At 26.3% G+C, this 19,654-nt stretch overlaps 1 protein-coding gene across 1 annotated transcript in view; it reads left to right on the top strand.

Annotated features, from left to right (window-relative positions):
- The first annotated feature begins 5,116 nt into the window (after window positions 1–5,116).
- LOC114127859 (protein big brother-like) overlaps window positions 5,117–19,654 on the top strand; it is a 29,866-nt gene continuing 15,328 nt past the window's right edge. The window contains exons 1-3 of the mRNA XM_050206303.1: window positions 5,117–5,635; window positions 11,175–11,261; window positions 11,495–11,608. Coding sequence (XP_050062260.1) covers window positions 5,447–5,635; window positions 11,175–11,261; window positions 11,495–11,608 — 390 coding nt within the window. The 5' untranslated portion in view covers window positions 5,117–5,446. The remainder of the gene's footprint in view (window positions 5,636–11,174; window positions 11,262–11,494; window positions 11,609–19,654) is intronic.

Here is a 19,654-nt window from a genome sequence, read left to right as displayed (position 1 = left end):
TTTTATATTTTATTTATATGTTACAAACTTAACTTTTTTTTATGTATTTTCTTTAATTTTTTTAAAACCTATTGTCTGTACATATTATGTGTCGAGTGTATTCAGTTTTATATTTTGAAGTCAACAATATTGGTAATAAATTCATTTTTCAATACCTAGCAACTAATATTATTTTCAAACACAGTTGTATGTTTTGTGGTTTATATGGTTTACATTTCATAAATTTATAAAAACTGTTTGAATATTTATATTTTTGACTAACATAATACTAACTTAGTCCTATATTGTTATATAGATAAATTAAAATATTTATTATGATTACAATATAATATAAATTAAGTTTTTGAAATGTAGTGATACTATTTTACATTACAGAACATATTGTACCTTTATTAAAATAACACTATAAAAATTATGTTACATTGTCTTATTATTAAGAAATTTAATATGTTTGATAATAATTATAATTTGTAAAATAAAGTATATATTTAATTAGGTACATTACATACCTAGGATATTTTCAAAGCATTCATAGGTACCATAATTTTTTTTACTAAAATAATATTTTAGTACAACCTCAATTAATTCCATTAAATTAAGTTATAAATCTGTTAGTTTTTTTGTTTTGTTTTGTTTTATTTTATTTTTTTTTGCTAATTTAAAATTGTGAAAATAACTTTGTACAAAAAATGACGAGCTTATATTTAACTTTTTGTTTTTGCTATAATTACTTGTAATGATACAGTTAACCATTTGTATTTTTAAGCAATACATTAACTAATTTTTTATATTGTTTAATTTATTTCAAACATTTAATTTATCAAGATGATAATAAACCCTATTATTTCATCCTAATTTTTTGTAAATATTTTAACTATTAATTAAAATATTAAATGAAGAAAATACATTTATTTTTATTGATAAATTCTCATGTAAATGCTTGCTGACAATTTATTTCATAGTGTAAGTCTGGATTTAAAGAAAAAATGTTTTTGAAGTGTGAAGATTCTATAAATTTGTATAAACTATAAAGCCATACTATAATATTTTCCACTTGTCTTATAAACTATATAAATAATTTATAGTATTTATGATTGATTTAAAAAATACTTCTTTCTAAAACATATATTAAATCAAGAAAAATATAAATATTTTGAAGTTAAAATAATTTTAGAACATATTAAGAGTTAAGATAAGCAGAGACCTAGGATTAGAAGAATAGGTGCAACTTTTGTGATAAACTTTTGTTAATTTAATTCTGCTCATCTAAATTTAAAATATTAAAACAATTAATTATTCAGCACTTGAAATTTACCTAACAACAATGTTTTAGAACGGTATTTGAGTTCAGTTTATAAATTTTAAAGAAAAAATGTTTATTTAAAAAATATTGAAAGTCACTATGATAAAATAAATAAAATATTTTTTTTTTTGTATCATTGTATAGAATGATAAATATTTTAAATTATATGAGAACGGTTTATTCAAAAGCACAATTAATATTGATCACATGAGTGATGAATGATATTTATTACTTAAAAAAAAAAAGAATATTTTGGCACCGTATTTTTTTTTTTTTGTATAATAAATAGCTCAAGCATGTTTAACTTTAAGTATTAATCGGAACAAAAATATTAAATAGAATATTGTGCGGTCAAAAGGCTATGATATAAAAAAAATTATGTCATACAAATTAATAATAATTATCGCTGTGAAAGTACATAATATTACCTATGTAGGTACCTACTTGTACTACCTGTACTAAAATATTTTTAACTCACTTTCTTTCAAACAGCTTAATGTATTCATGAGACAAATAAATTATATTTCATGGTCGTAGTTCACCAAAAAAATATTTAATAAGTACCTATTATGGTACCTATTTAGTACGCTTATAAGATTCAGGGATATAAGGTTCAGTCGATTATTAGTTACCTATTAGACTTAAAATCGTTTGGAACGGTCCGGACGTATTTTCGTATTTAAATATAATAAAATATAATAAATTCGATTATACGACTCACTAATTCGGTTAAAAGATTCAAATTTTTTTGAAAATAAACATTTTGGTTAAAATTCAATAATAAATTGGTTTTTAAAAGTTCCATATTTTGATTGGTTATTACTGGTTTCGATTCATGCTTTAGAATATGTATGCCTATGTAGGTACAACAAATTTTATTGCATTTCATATTTATCGCAAATATCATTATTGTAGTGTGAGGTATAGGTACACTTCCGCGATTACTTGCCACATGGTAATACAAAACAAACCAAAATAGCAAAATTACATTTTTTTCATAAATAATAACCACATACATAGATAATAAATAATAATACATTTTACCTATATGCAAAATAAGAATATGTAGGTTTAAATTGTATCATCTGATTTCATTTATGAGTACCTATTTACTAATGAGGAATATGTGTGTAATATGTATAAAATATAAATTAGTTTAAAGTAAAATCAAAATATTATAATGTAGTAAAATAAATTCCTAAATAATTAAAATTTTTGTTTTTTTTCCCATTTAGCCTATAAGATTCATTAAAATAATAATTAGGTATTATTAATCATTATTATTTCAGTTATAAGACTCAGTTGACTCAGTTCCAAAATGAATCTTATTAGTGGTGATCATTCAATTATTTGCAAATGTGCAAATGTCACTAACAATTGAACCAAACGGTATATTATATTATATTTATATGGAAATATGGAATAATGCAATTTGATTAATCAACATTTTTATAATTTTTGTCACTTAATATTATAATTACGACCAATGTATACTATTACCATATTTTGTTGACTCTTGTCCAAATTAATTTCAGATTTATTAACCCCCCTTCGATTGCGTCAACCAGAATTAAATTAATTAATATTTATTGTACTTAAAGTGGTTTTGAGAAGGGTCCCTTGGGCAATAGCCTCCTTCATGAATTGGTTAATTATTTTTAATTTGTAAAAAAAAAACAATTCTATTAAAGTTTCAAAATGTGTCATGAATAAAATAGAAGTATAACTCTAATACAGTCTTCGACAAGATAATTAAGTCAATATTTTTTGTATGTTTTAGATTCTGAACGGAGTGATGAATGTATTGATTCTACAATGATGCGTGTTTTTTTGTTTTTTGTTTTTTTGATATGTATCTACGAAGTTCAGGCCCTTAGAAGTTTTATCAAAACTATTACCTATAGGTATATTATATATCTATTATACTTGTCTATAATAGATAAGTATTATAAACGTCAGGTTATCTAATAATAGTATGGTATCTTTAAAACTAATAATTATTGTAGTTGTATTCACCTATCATTAATTACCTATTATTCATTGTAATTAAATTTATTTTAAATTTATAGCATTTTTATTGAATGCATAAATTATAAAATAATGTTATGAATTAATTTTAACTTATGTATGTAGAAAAACAATTATAATTTTTGTAGTTAAGGTAAAATGTAAGTAGTATAATGCATACCTACCTACAGCTTACATCCATCACGTAATTACTTTTTCTTTAAATTTAAAATTTTAATATTAAACATGTATAGCAAGCGTCATCCAGTGTTAAAAAGTTGAAACCACGGTTTAAAATGTGTTATATGTTAATAACCATGGTTGAAACAGTCTGATTTTGTTTTAATCAAATCAATAGTTGTATAATACCGAGATTATATTATTGTGATAGGTGAAACGTTCTTGGATTATATTTTTAGAGTACCTACCTATTTATGTTATTAAATATTCATATTAATCAGGTGATTTTTCTTACACAATTAAAAAAAATACATTATTCATTTCGTATTCATCATTATCAATAATATAGTGTTCTGGAAAAATTGAATGAAAAACGTCAAATCATACGGTTTGTAAATTTTTGAAAGTAGTTAAAAAAATTCATTTTTCAATCGGATACAAAATATTTCTGAAAAAACTTGTTATTTATAAGTTAAATTGTTCAGCAGAAGTTTAACCTATAAATAGTAAGTTTTTCCAGCAAAATTATTATTTATACATTTCATTTTATTATACCTAGTCAAAAAGATAAAAGTAGGTATTCGGTTTTTGTTGTCGTTAAACTTTTTTTTAAAAAACTTACTTTTTTATCTATTTTTATTATTTTGCTTTATACATCTCAGTTAAGAAGTTAGAAAATGTAATATTGTAATACACGATTTTTCGTAAGTTGTTATTATAATTTATAGGAGCTTAGAAATTATCCCGCGGTGCCGTCACCCGTCGGTTCAAACAGAAATAAAAAAGAATTTTTGTTTTAGCGTTAGTAGTCTAAAACTATTCGGAAGCAAAATGTTTTGTAATTGAAACATTAGCAACGCCTTGCAGGATCAGTTTTAATCAATAATATATTTAGTATACCTACATTATTGCAAAGTCGAAGGCGGAAAAAATACATAAGGCTTTTATGCAAGTCGACAGTTTATATTATTCCAACAAAATGTTGGTCATTTTGTCAATAGCATATAGCAGATCCGTAGTTTCATAAGCTACTTTTTATTACTTACTTTTTACTTCAACATATATACGTTAGATATAGAAAGTTGACTCTTGAAAAACTATAATTTTTTTTTTATTTACAAGTAGATTATTGCCGGAATTTGTCGTTATAATTTGCTATAGAAAATAAAAATGGGTAGTTATTATGATTAAATATAATTTTAGACCTGTATATTTTCATATTTCGTTAAAACGATGCAAATAATTAAAAATCGGCGTAGTTTACATTTATTGAAATATATGAATATGTGTGTTTAATTTTGTTACGAAACAAAGCTGTGCAGAATCAACTTAGTATTATATACCTATAACATAAAATCGCATATGATGGACATTGCAAGACCTTAAAAATATTGTTGTAATTTTTCACTTCGTGCGTACAATCGTATAGTGATATATACTGTATAAATGTGATTTTAATAAGACGTCGAGCAGTCGGCAAAGGGTGAAAACCTAAGGGCCCTCTCTGATCTCCGCCGCTCACAATAATGGGTGGAGACCGATCCGCTCGTAAAATTTCGCTATTGGTCGTTCGGTCGGGACGGACGCGCGCGCCCCTCAAAAACTCGTCGCTGCTGCCGTCACCTCGTCCGCGCGCGTCAAACGGTCCCGCGTCGTCGTGCCGTCCGCTTCTGCGAGCTCACGCTTAATTTTTTTAAACATTTTTTTTTATTAGTAATTTTATTTTCACGCACACCCTACGGTACACAGTTATTGCACACAGCACACACTCTGAGTCTTATTTGGACACACCGCGACAATACTGCAGTAATCGGTGACCGTTCTTTTTTTGACAACCGACCGCTGCAGTCGCGTATAATATCGTAGGTACGACGTAGAAGTATCCACTTATACCTATATACACGCAATAGGTGTATATTCAAAATCAAAAAGCCAACCGATATACACGTCGAAATAATGTTGATGATGAACGATCTGGGATCGATGGCCGCCGGTATGATGCCGTTTGACCCGATGTGCGGCGGCCTCTACGAGCAGCAGCCGCCTAAGCCTCGCTTCATATTCAAAATGCCGCGTGTCGTACCCGACCAGAAGAACAAATTTGAAACTGACGAACTCTTCAGGCGCTTGAGTCGCGAGAGCGATGTGAGTAACCTATTTTACTTCTACACACTTATACTTATATAACTTAGAATTTATTTACATAAATATCTATTATACATTATAAATATGCAGGCATCTACTTTTTATATCCTACAGCTATAATATGCTGACATATATCATAATTTATTTTGGTAGGTACCCATAAGTGTATTGAAACACTCCGATATATGGTAGTACCTATGGTAAACATACATACAGTATTATAAAAATATAAACAGTCAGTTTCATGTACACTTGTATGTTTTTTTTTAGATTTTTTTATACCCAACTTTTAAGTTTAATTTATTAAAAAATAAATTATTTTTACTCATGAGACACATTTAAATAATCATATAAATGTATATTAGCTTATATTCTTATTAGTTACTTCTTTGTATAAATCCAGACGAATAGCACTGAATACTATGAAGTGTAGGCTACTAGACTGTTAGATAATTATATTAATAGTCATATTATAATATTGTGTGTATACTGTATAGTTTTTTTGTAATTTTGACTGTGGTAACCACAGTAAATGGCTTATCAGGGAACCTATATCTTTTTTTCAAAAATTAAATATGAGACTTACCTTGTTTTTTTATATCAATAATAGGATACAATGGATTCATATTATATTTTTTTGTTCACTTTTAATCTTACCATGTATTTACAGTCAGTTAGAATTATAAATTATTGTAAAAATAAATATTATCGATTTCAGGATTAAAGTTGTAGGTTTATTTAGATTGTTATTTTATTAATTGCAAATCATACAATTTAATGTTTATCTCGTATTATGCCTGAACATTATAGTGGTATTAATGAAATACCACACCTTCACGTATTTTAATGGACAATTTATTTCAACTTAAGTTGTATAAATTATAGTATATAATACACAATGTAATAAATAATAATATTATACTTATAAAATTATAGTATATTGTGTAAACATTTAACTGGAGTTTAAAAGCAGTGCATTACTAATTTTCAAATATAACTATTACCGATAGATATAGGTTATTACTGATTTGTGTTTTATACATAACTACAAAAGTACGGAGTGTGTGTCGTTTTAAAATAAATACAACTTTGATATAAGTACAGATACATATTAATTCCTATTAATTATTTTTTAAAAAATACATATTTAAAATAGATCATAATAGATCATCAATCATCAACACCTATATTACCTATTGGTTAGGTATAATATTGGCTGCATGTTACTTGCGTCCCAAAAAAAAATATATTTTTCAGGTAGTAAATTTGACCGGTAAGTTGCGTCCCGTTTTGGGGGACGCAAGTCAGCCATATTATTATCATCGATATTATCTTCAAAAATCATTAAAATCGATAGTATCGTGTCACTAAAATCGATAATTCATAAATTGTAATGTAATAGTATATTATATTAATAACTTAATTAATACATATGTCTTAATTAATAGCGCTAATACTCAAAAGAAAGATTATAGAAAAAAAAAACATTTAAAATTAGATTACTTAAATAAACAAATTGAAAGTTTAAAAAAAACGATATTTCACCATTAAATTTTATAATTAACGTTTCATTTAAATTTCAACCAATATAATAATTCATAACATATGATTTTTTTATTATTTTTTATTATATTATACTATATTTATTATGACAAAATGTATAACATGAATTTTTATATTATTATTATTGCAATTGAATTGAACTGATAATTTATTATAACCATTTTTATTTGTATTAAATTTGTATCATCAATGTACATTTTTATATCGATTATATCGATATTTTCGGGACGCAATTAGGTCATAGAAAAAGGTATACCGGGACGCAAATACGCTATGACCTTTTTTTTGCGGGACGCAACTCACCTACTGATAATAATTTCGGACGCAAGTAGTATGCTCCCATAATATTTCGTAAATATACTTCTTATATACTCTTTTTTATTTTATTAAAACTAAAGGAATGTTTACAATCTATTATCATATTTATTTGTATAATAAGTAAAACAATAATACGAATTACACGAGGAGGGTGTCTCATTAGTTTGAAAACCCTTAGTTTATATTCTTAAAGAGGGCATTCAGCGAATTTAACATTAAGAATGGGAACTTATTTTATAATTTGTTATACTATTTCAAATTACATAATATTAACTTATAACTTATGTATTAAAAAATAACTTATTTGTAATATTAAAGTGAATTGACTGATTATGTATACAATTTAAAGGTAGGTACCTGAGATTATTTTTTAAGATCCAAAATAGACTTTTGTTGATATTTTAATTTTGAAACAAGTTATGACTTATAAGTAGGTATTGTAAAATGTTACTGCTATTATATCAATAATCGTATAATAAAAAATTATTTTGGTTAGTTGATTCATTTTTTTTTCAGTTATATTTTGTTTGGTAAAATTCATATTTTTACATTTAAATAATATATGTATTCATTTTCACTTAAAATTATACAAAACTTATGTTATTTTGGACTAATTTAGTATGGTAAAAAAATATTAAATACATACTGAATAATATAATTCACAGATATCGCTGAATATTATAAGTATTATATCCATATAATTAAACAGAATAATTTTACTGTAAAATTTGGTTTCTAGTGACTTAAATGTATATATATACCGTTTGGTACAATTGGTAAATGTTAGCTGGTTTATGTTTAAAACGATTTTCGAGTATTTCAAAGCAGCCTCCCGCTGATTCAGGTTAGTGGGTGTAAAGACTGTTATTTATCACGTCATGGTATGAATTGCATTTTGAGTAGGTATTGAATTTTTAAATGAGAAAAAGTTGGTCGGCCATATAAATGGCCCAAGTCCATGGGTATTGTATCGTTGGAATTCGGTGACACAGTATATTCTTTTATTTATTACATAGGGTTGTATTATGATTATTATCATTACTGCAGTAGGGTTGTAATAAAATACATTTAACACTGATAAGTTTAGTGGAAACTGGTAAGGTATATGTATATTATGAGTAGAATAGTAGATATAAAGGTTAGGAACAAAAATACATAATTATTTAATGTCGTCAAACTTGAATACATAAATATATTATTATGTAATTATTTACAGAAAATTCAAGTGTAGATTTACAATTGTTATTTATTAATTAATCATAATATATTATATGACGTTTACAATTAAATTGAACTTTAATAATAAATACGATAAGAACTAAGAAGTAATATTTGTTTAAACTGATTTTTAATGTCTTTTTTTAAATGTTTCTGATTTTTAAATATCTTTTAATGTGTACTATAAATATTATAGGTAGTGCTATAATATATTATATCATTTACACACGTTGGTATTTCAAATCCTAATTAACTTGTTGTGTGCCAATGTCGACTTAAATTTTTTTTATATATTTATTTTTATTATTATATCCTGTTATGATTAATGCTGAGTTTATAAAATGTGTATAGTGAGTAATAAGTTTACAAAAAAAATATGTATATATATGTATATATAATAATATATAACTCGCAACTACATATTAGGTATGTTCAAAACGGTAGTGACGAGTGAGTAATTCAGTTTACCTACCTAATTTCTCAATCTATTTGTATATTTTAATAATATTATTGTAATATATATATAAAAGAACTAAAAAGGTGAAAGATTGTGAAACATAAAATTAACGGTGAATCAGGAAATTTTCCTGACCTTACCTAATGAATGTGTTACGACTGTTATGACTTATGAGTAACTATACTAATCGCATTATTATATATTGTACTGTAGTACGTGTAAAACGAGTTTCATATTTTTTGTGACTTATTAAAATAGACACGTTTATAAGTACGACAATGAGGCAATGACATTATGGGAATATTATTATGTTATATTTTTATTTGAAAAGTGACCAAATTGATTTATTCATTCTTTTTTACTTACTCAGTTCTCACCACCCATTTATATATACATGTATGGTTATTAACAAATGTACCTAATACTACTTATACTTGTCCATGTAAATTATTTTGATATAAATAAAATTACGTATTTACGTGCAGCAGCTACATTAATAGATTATCATCTGGTAAAATTATTAGTAAAATCAAATATAGTAATAGGTTTTATATACCTACGTGTAATATACGTATATAAAATATAAATACGAAGATAATAACACATTATACGTAGGTACTAGGCACTATGTTTATGCCTTCAACTTGATAGTCTGACTAGTCTATATGTTTAGATAATAATTATTCATTAATAATATATAAATAAAATACAAGATAAAATACAGATAGAACTTCTAAATGTATGAGCTTGAGGTCAAACTTTTCATTATTAAATAACAGCAATGTAGTTAAGTATAAATAGAGATAACTGTAACATTAGATAGACATGGAAATATTATATATTTTGATATGCAGAGTTATGAATTAAAAAAAAAAATGCAAAATATTTTTAATTAAAACAAAAAGATAAATTCATAATTATTTTTATAAAATGAAAGGTTTTGTATCAATACATAATACGTTTAATATATTTAACACTTACATATTATTAAACAACTACATGGAAGAGACTGAGAGTAGTTGGCTCACTTTTTATGTTAAACATATATATTTTCAATTCATGTTGTTCAGTGTTGTGACTTTAAAGTTAAAAGGTTTATCTATTCTATATCTATAATAGTTTACTAATATATAAGTCGCATTAATAATTTAATTTATTGTCTCACTAAAAGTTTGTTATTGATAATTACAATTAGTAATTAGGTACTTACCCATCTAACTCACAATATAGTATATACTACACTTAGAAATCAAATAGGTATTATACATTTTGATTACAGTTAAATAATAATCATGTAAATAAAAATAAAATATAAGCAAAAAACACTAAAATATAATAAACATTTTAATTTAATTAAATAATTTTTAAATTTAAGTCAATATTTATGAATCATAAATATAAATTATTTTATAATTTGACTTAAAAATCAACGTATCTTGATTTTAGAAGGACAACTATCCTTAAATTACTTTTTCATTTATTTTAAATGATAATGGTTAATGAATAACATGCTGATAAAAATTATATAGTTAAGCATAGCACATAAATCGTATTTTTATACAACTTGGCTAATATAACCTGCCGCAAGTGTTATAAGTTTATAACACTTTATTAATTCATAAAAATATAAAAATAAAGTTTTGACGTATAAAAAATTTAAACATATTGTTCATCAAAATACGAGGGAAAAATATTATAATTATATCAAATCGTAAATTGTAAAAAAATTACTTATTTAGTTCAATGATACAGTGCTGAACTGAACTCGAATTTAAAAGCTACTAATTTGACTTATTTTCTTCGCTATATAACTATACTGCTATGTATCTATATCTCCCATGATAAATTATTTAAGACAAAATAAAGTTCCATACAAAAAAAAAATGCTTTTTAAAGAAATTAATGAAATATTTTGTTAAATATTATGTATTATGTACATTGTATATTGAAATAAAAATAACTTGTTTTATAATATGATTTTAGGTTCGATACACCGGTTACAGAGACAGACCACACGAAGAACGTCAAAGTCGATTTCAAATCGGATGCCGTGAAGGTCATGTAGATATTGTAAGTTATTTTATTTTAAACATAATAATCATTAATGATTAAAATATAAACTCGAATTTAAATATTATTTTTTTTTTGTTCACAAAATAACTATTATAATTGACATAGAATAATTTAAAACAAAAAAATCTTAATTAAATTGTTGTAGAAATTTATAATATACTTATATCTTATAATATTATTATTGATATACCTAATTATCTAGATCTTTTATTTATTTATTTATGTTACAGGCATTCACTGCGACTGGAACCAATTTGCAATTAATGTTTACTCCGAGTATGCCAATTCCTCCATACCATCAATCTACCAATGGTACTTGTAATTTTGAAAAAGAACGAGGAATGGTAAGTAAAACGTATAACAAAAGAAAAAATACCTTAAGAATAATTATAATTTTAATTTACTAAAACCTACAAATGTTTTCTATTTGATTTTTTTATTCATGCAATTAACTTTTTACATTACTGGGTTACGACTATATAGTTTTATAACAATATTTAGAATAAGATAAATAGCCACTGACAACTCGATATAATATGATTTTGCGGTCGAAGTAGTTTAGGTCAATGATTACTGCAAATGGTTTTATCTAGGTTGATACAACATATTTTTAACTATTGCTGGGAAAATATGATAGCTTCATAGTTCGTGTAAACTATACTCCCACGTTTTATAATTTAACATGACAATAATGACTACATAATTCGGAATTGCATATGATTACGTTTATTTAATGAAAATCACATTTATCGTATTTTTTTGTTATTTTAATTTTTAATTAAACAAATACACATGCAGATGTAAAAATACTATTATGCCTATATTGGCTGTATTTTGAAAAATGAGCATCATGAAATCCGAAAATTGATTTATGTAAGTACTTTATTTAAGCATTACCGAATTGCATTGATCACGAAAATGGTCCGTTTATTTAATCAAATGGTTAGATAAAATAACTCCAATCCCAAAACACGATATACATATAAATGAATCCACAGTAAACTTATTCTTGTAGTACTTATCTTTCCAGTATTGGTAAAAATCTTTGTCTTCGTTGTCACTTGGTTGTTTCTTTTTTTTTCCAGCACAGGCCATTTTTGGCATTATTATTTTATTTTAAGTATAAATTGATTTGAATGTGGTTTTATTTTAATTACAACAAAAACGTTAGAACTATAGATGTTAGGATGTAAAATATTTATTATTTTCTTATTATAATACCAATGCAAAATTTATTTTATGATACTAGCCAGCTATCGTAATAACTAAAAATATAATAAAGAATAAAGATATGGTTGTAAATAATATTAAACATTTTATTTTAATTATACTATTTAGAAATTTAGATATCTTTAGCTTATTTAATTTGAGTTTATCCTATATTTAAAAAGTTTTTAGGTAGATATTCAAATTGTTTGGAATCTTGTACTTATATCGTAAGATATTCATGTAAAATTAAATAAGACTTTTTTGTCAATTAGAAAATTGATATTAATTGAATTTTTACCTACTATGGCATTATGAACCGTTTTAATATTTTTTAGTATAAAATGTAAATATTGTCTACAGACGTGTGGACTATAATTTAGTACCTATACAGTATACATACTTACGTTATTTATACGATTATACTTACTTACAAGTTAATTACATTAACATTTAAGACGAAAGATATTTATATGAAACACACATGCTTTTAATTTATAAGCTTTTATCGTACAGGAAATCATATAAACATTGAATAAGATAGGTAGCCTCAATATACAAATACATTTAATTAAGAAGATACAGCCAGTAAAGGTTCAGTTTAAATTATAATTAAATCATATGTATATAATATAAACATTATGCACGTTCACAGTTATACGTATAAATTATGCGTAAACCGTAGCTTATATAAATTATGTATATAGACATAGGTATATAGCTATATAAAAGCGTAACCATTTTAACTTTTAAGTTTCAACCGAAAATTTCGATATCGTATACTATATATGTATGTAAGTAGGTACACAAGTATCCTTTATATTTATATATGGGTAGTTGATGACGGCACGTTTTTTTTCACATTTAATATCGATTAATCAATGTTCCACTCGTATAGCCCGTTTTAGGTTGTCAAAACGTTTTGTTCGGAGACGTACAAACATGGCAATTTTACTCGTCTATACCTATATCACACGCGTGCACACAAACTACACACACGCATAATATACAATATATGCTTATAATATATGTATATATGTAGTGTTATCAATGTAATATATTATTATTACATTTCATCAACGACTGAATAGTATAACAATAACAATATGGACGCGTTGACAATCAATGGGGGGCAGTGTTTACGCTACGAAAATGCAGCAGGAAGAGGAGTGTCTGTATGGATTTTCGCGTAGATTACGATTTTTTTTTGTATAATACAAACGCGCACTTATATTGTAGGTTAGGTATATTATATTCAGAAAAGGGCAAATAGGGGAGACAAAAAAGAAATCCTTTTAAAATAATAATATAATACTCGTAATATTCTGCAACTATATATATAATATATATGTGCACGTAACATATATGTATATATAATGTATATAATGTATGAGAGGGACGCGTTCTCCCTTTTTTCCTCTGGGATTTATATTATTATTGTCACACGCACACACAGACGCGCAACGCACATGTAACTGATGTAACATCTCACTCGGCCGAATGGCTCGTACGTACGCATGTACATATATACAGAGACGGCGGCGACAAATACGTGTATGGTATTATATAAGGGGAAACGGAAATCAATAGTGAAAGAGAAAAAAGGGCGCAAAGGGTGCCGTCGCCGCCATTTTGTTCCAGGCGCGCACCAGATGCGACGGCCATTGTAACCGATTCGCTGCCAGTTTAAGTTTAAAAAAATGTAGGAAGTCTTATACATAGATATAGCTATTTAAGATATCGTCTGAGTGTATAACCTTTATATATATATATATGTAGTGGATGACGATATATATATAGTATATGTCGCCGAAAAAAAAGACCGACAAAGACGTTATATTATACTTTCTTCAACCTGGAGCCGAACAAAACGTTTAATCGGATGTTTTACTTTATTTTTTTTACGACTTTTTTTCGAACCTAATTGTATAGCTGTTAAAAAAAAAATGGGAAAACAGACACATCCACCACTTTATCGTACTTCACACATTATATAGCCGAAAGTAGTATGTAAACATATTAAATGCATCATATTATTATTGTTTGAAAATGAGTATTATACATCACTGCAGCAAAATGCAGACACCAACATAATAAACATAATTTATGACAAGATACTGTATATAATATAAGTTTTACTATATTATTATGTACCTAGTATATAACATTTCATACGACGCATAAAATCGTAGGACTTCACAGTGAAATCATAGAACATGGCCAATATTCAATTGTTATATTACTAAATTCTTAGGTATAACATGTACCTATTATAAGTTTAATATTATCATATTCAACTATAAGAATAGAAAATAACTCTTAAAAATAATATTTATAAAAAAAAAATAATATGAATTGAATATGTCAATTTTTTTGATTAGATACCTATGTAAATTTACATGCTCAAATTTAATTTTGATTTAATTTTGATTTAAAATATTTTAATTTTTGCTTAGTAGTTATAAACTAAAATAATTTAAGATATTATTGCCTACTAACACTTATTAATTGATAGTTTTAATTTTAAATGGGCTGTGATGGTAAAACTCTTCTAATTTTTAAAACCAGTAAACTTTCCCGGGTTAATATTTTGTTTATTTGAAGTATACTTATTGTACTAGGTATATATTTAAAATCAACATTTACTACAATTTTTTTTTAAATTATTAATTTAAATTATTTCAATAATTTTTTGTTTTTACAATGGCCATTACAAAATTAAAAGATCAAAGTTTTGGTTTTCTGAAATAGTGCAATTTATATACTTGGCTTATATATACTCGTATATACTTAAAGCCTATACTTTATTAGTATCTTTACTGTTATTAAAAGTCACAGCTATAAAAAACAATAATTTATATACTTGCATTTTTTTAAATTTGTATGTTTATATTAGTTTAAACAGTAAACTATAGTAAAATTATTACATATGAATATATGATGTGCAAACAAATAGTTGTTACGTACTCGGGAACGTTAACATTATTCTTTAAGGTATTACCCGAATTAGACCCGGTAAAGTGTACCATAAAGATAGTTTACAGGTCATTAAAATCGGTAGAGTTTATGCATCATAGCAAGATTAAACGAAAATTTAGATTTTAGATTTTTTTTAAACATATTTGTATTACTTTAGAATTTGGATAGATTTTCCCGTTTGATGTCTGAAATGTATTCATATTCTCTAAATTTGGTTTCGATACGTATTTCAGTATTTGTATTGTTTTGTATCATATTTTTGTAAATTCGGCTGTATTTGAATAAATAATGATTACCTAAGTACCAAAATGTTTACTAAAGTCACATTACACTATTCTAGTCTTTAACTTTGATTAACCTATACCTAACTGTATTTTTAAATTACAGAATAATAAGAGTACCTATACTTTATATTAATATAATTAGATATATTTATACTAAGTATAATTATTTATTTACGTAAATACCTAGTAAATGATGTTTATAAATATACAGGCGAAAGTCACATTTCATTATTTCCGTGACTTTTGGTATTGCACATGATTTAGTTAGGCATTTATTATACGGTATGGCTCATTATTACATCGTTTAACCCACCTACACAATAAATATTTAAAAAAAGCAATCTACGAGGGTGGTGTCAAAACGGTTAGTATATTATTATTATTATATATATATACAAATCATACCCGTCACTACGTTAGCTGTCTGTCAAATCACCACGGGTGACTAGAACTGTTAGTTTTCACGCCGATCCGCCACCCTGAGAGCCTATTATATCATTAACAATAATCCATTGTTTAATATTCAGAATATGTTTTTATTCTCCTTTATGACTTTTGTCGGGGAAACAAAAAATAGTAGTTTCTTTTTCTTTTTTTTTTTTTTGTTTGTTTCCCGAACAAATCCCGACATGCTGAGAACACACGCACGCTGGGTAAAAAATATAAAAAAATTACCCTGGTACATTCACAATAGTTTAATTTGCAATAAAAGCTTTTAAACATATATTCGGTGAAATTATACACCCTCAAGTCATTTATGATTGTGTTCAAATTGTACGTATAATATAATAAAAACCATCTATCGTCATACGGGGTGGTCTTGAAAATTTGAGCCACATTTATATATTATAAAAATTGATTTCATTAATTTGATAATAATATATTATATATAGAAATATATAATAAAATAAACTAGTTTTGCTTCAAATGAATTTCTGTTTGAAAAATTAAATTAAAAAAAAAATCAGTTTTATTTGTAAGATTCGCATATTTTTCGTGTATTGAAATCGACCAAGGCCGCAATATTATAATACGAATAGGTAATTGATGTTTCTATATACACAACTGAATCAGTATACATGACTACCGTGTAAAATTGTTGCCGGAATAATATCTTCATGTCGATCGGTTACGTTGTACATGACATTCAAAATTGGCCATGAAAAATAAAATAATAAAAGGGCATGTGGACGTGTTTCTTTGATAGCACATACAAGCGTTCTAGACAGGCTTGACAAATTTCTGAAGGGCCGGTTGAACGTTTTACTGCAGGGTCTCAATTTCAGATGTTTGTATTAAAAAAAAAAAATACATATCCCTGTACACCCTAACTTAAGTGTATAAATAGGTATAGGATGCTCTTTTATCGCGAACCGGTAGCGCGACAAAGCCATTTTTATAATATAATGCGTACATATTATGTGTGTCTACTTACTGGACATACAAAACATGCTGTACTTACATATATTGGTACTCATTCCATATTCACGCCGTAAAGATGGAAATAATTTAACACGGTTTCGTATTATTTTTAACAACATGTAAAAAAAAAAAACTTAATAGTTGTAATAAAATAATAGTAATAATAATAATAATAAAATGTGTAATTATACTAAGAAAATATTTATAATAATACACTAACTCATTTAACTCATATTATGTGATTGTTATATTTGGACTTAAAATCATGATATACCATAAACATGTTATAGAAATATTAGGCTCTGTTAGGCCGAGTACAGTTTTGTAACTTTGAAGCATTATTATTTATCGTCAATATTCGCTCTTATAATATAATTTTATTCAGTAATAATAGCATATTAAGTATCAAAATGTTAAGACCTGCAATTTCGGAATTTACGAGAGCATAACTAACAGAGATGTATCTACTTTTACTTTTTTTGTTTAGTACTTTTATCAATATTGTATTTTATTAGGTACTTGTATTGGCAATAAAATACAGAGTGCTGCAAAAGTCGGTGTCAGGTTGACATACACCATTGCACGTCTACGCAATAATTATAACACATTAACTATTCCTCAAGGCTAATCATTCGTACCGAAAATATAACCATCTGCCATTGTTATCAGTGCACTCTTTCTTCATATTCGTTGAGCGTCAAAAACAAAAATCGAAAGGAACCGAATTTCGCCACACTCTGTATAATTATAATCTCTTAAACGGCCATTCGGTTGAATACAATAGTTAACTGTAGTAAATAGGTACCTTATAGCTATTATAAAATGAATGAAAATACCGTTATCTCAAAAACGAATATAATATACCTATTTATAAGCTACTTGGTGGTGGTATTAATCTTCATCCATATAAAATGATTTGTAATGATTAAAGGTAAAACAGATTATGGTCATTTAGCTAAAAAGTACAATACGCGTAGGTAACTAAATCTCTTCGGTCCACGTGGATGTTTTTTTTAAGTCTTTTTTTAAATCTTTATTGTAGAACATATTGGTCGGTGCGATTCAAGAATCATACTATATAGAAAGGAAAAGGGATCTTTTGGGTATTCTCTCTACATATTATATTAGGAACGACTTATTATAGTGCCGGATTGTGTTAAATTGAGTGAATGCACTTCCGTACGAATGATGGTAATGAAGATTTTTTTTTTCCGGAGGAATTATTTAAACTGACCGAAACAAATCGCGTTACAAATTTACTCGCACAATGGCGGTATCTCGAGTAGTCGACTGTATTATATTGGTATATCGATGAGTAGATTTTTATTTAAAAAAAAATGTATATTGTAATTGGTATAACACAGGTGATATTTTTCATGTGATTTCGAAAGAGGGGTCTAAATTTAAAGCGGTAGTATTTTAGTATATTTTGACATTCAACAAAGTATTATTATCGTGAATTTATCATCAGTAATAGTTTTTAGAAAAAATATAAAATAAAAAAATTCAGCATTTACTTGATATTATTATGATGTATAGGTATAATAAGTACTTAAAATATACTGCAGTATTTGGCAGAAAAACCTCCTCGATTTGTCAAACTTTCTAAAGTTTGGGGACGGTGTTGGTTGTCGGTATATTTGACTTAAATATTGCATACCTGTATAAATAGGTACCAAATAAACAAAAATTATAATGACGTACAACTACGATATGGGGTTAAACGGTGAACAGGTGTGATGGCATATAGTAGGCTCGCATTTAATAGTATAATATTATAATAATTATTATACGCAGTGTTGGCGTTCAGAGCGCATGAAAACTGCAGTAATCGTCACTGCAACAGATAGTACTTATATCCTATTATATACACGCACCTACACCACTTCATGTCGTATTATGTCTAAATACCTGCACCGTGCAGCGTATTATTGCACATCGTTAGACCTGCATCGTGTGTTATAATAATAATAGGTATACTATAATATGTGCAATTTATGTATTTACATAATAATATTATAATATATTGTGTGTACATTGCTGCGGACCAGTCTGCTTATATTCGGTCCCCGACATTGTTGAATATAACAATAATAATAATAATAATACTGTAATGACTTGACGAAAATCTACGTGTATGGAGGGTGTCGTCGTTGTCGTCGTCGTCGTTAAGCGACGCAGTGTTGTATAGTATATATGTATATAAATGCTCCGGCAGATGACCTCGTCCCGAAACGTTTTATTCTGTTTGAGTTATTTTTCAAGAATAATAATAGCCCCCCTGCTCGTTATTATATATATAATGGAACGTCGCGCGCGCCCCTTTTCAAACCCTCTAAACGACTTCGCATTTGTCAAAGCCCAAGGGTAACTATAGCTGATCCGATAGTCCTCTAGCGCTATAATGCGTGTAAAATAATCATGACACGTTAAAACAATAAGAAGAGCATTTTAACATCTATTAACGTGTCGTAGGTACCTATATATCTATATAACCTC

The sequence above is a fragment of the Aphis gossypii genome, chromosome X, assembly GCF_020184175.1.
Source record: "Aphis gossypii isolate Hap1 chromosome X, ASM2018417v2, whole genome shotgun sequence".
NCBI lineage: Eukaryota > Metazoa > Arthropoda > Insecta > Hemiptera > Aphididae > Aphis > Aphis gossypii.
The sequence above is the reverse complement of the archived record's forward strand: the minus strand, read 5'-3'. Positions and strand labels throughout refer to the sequence as shown.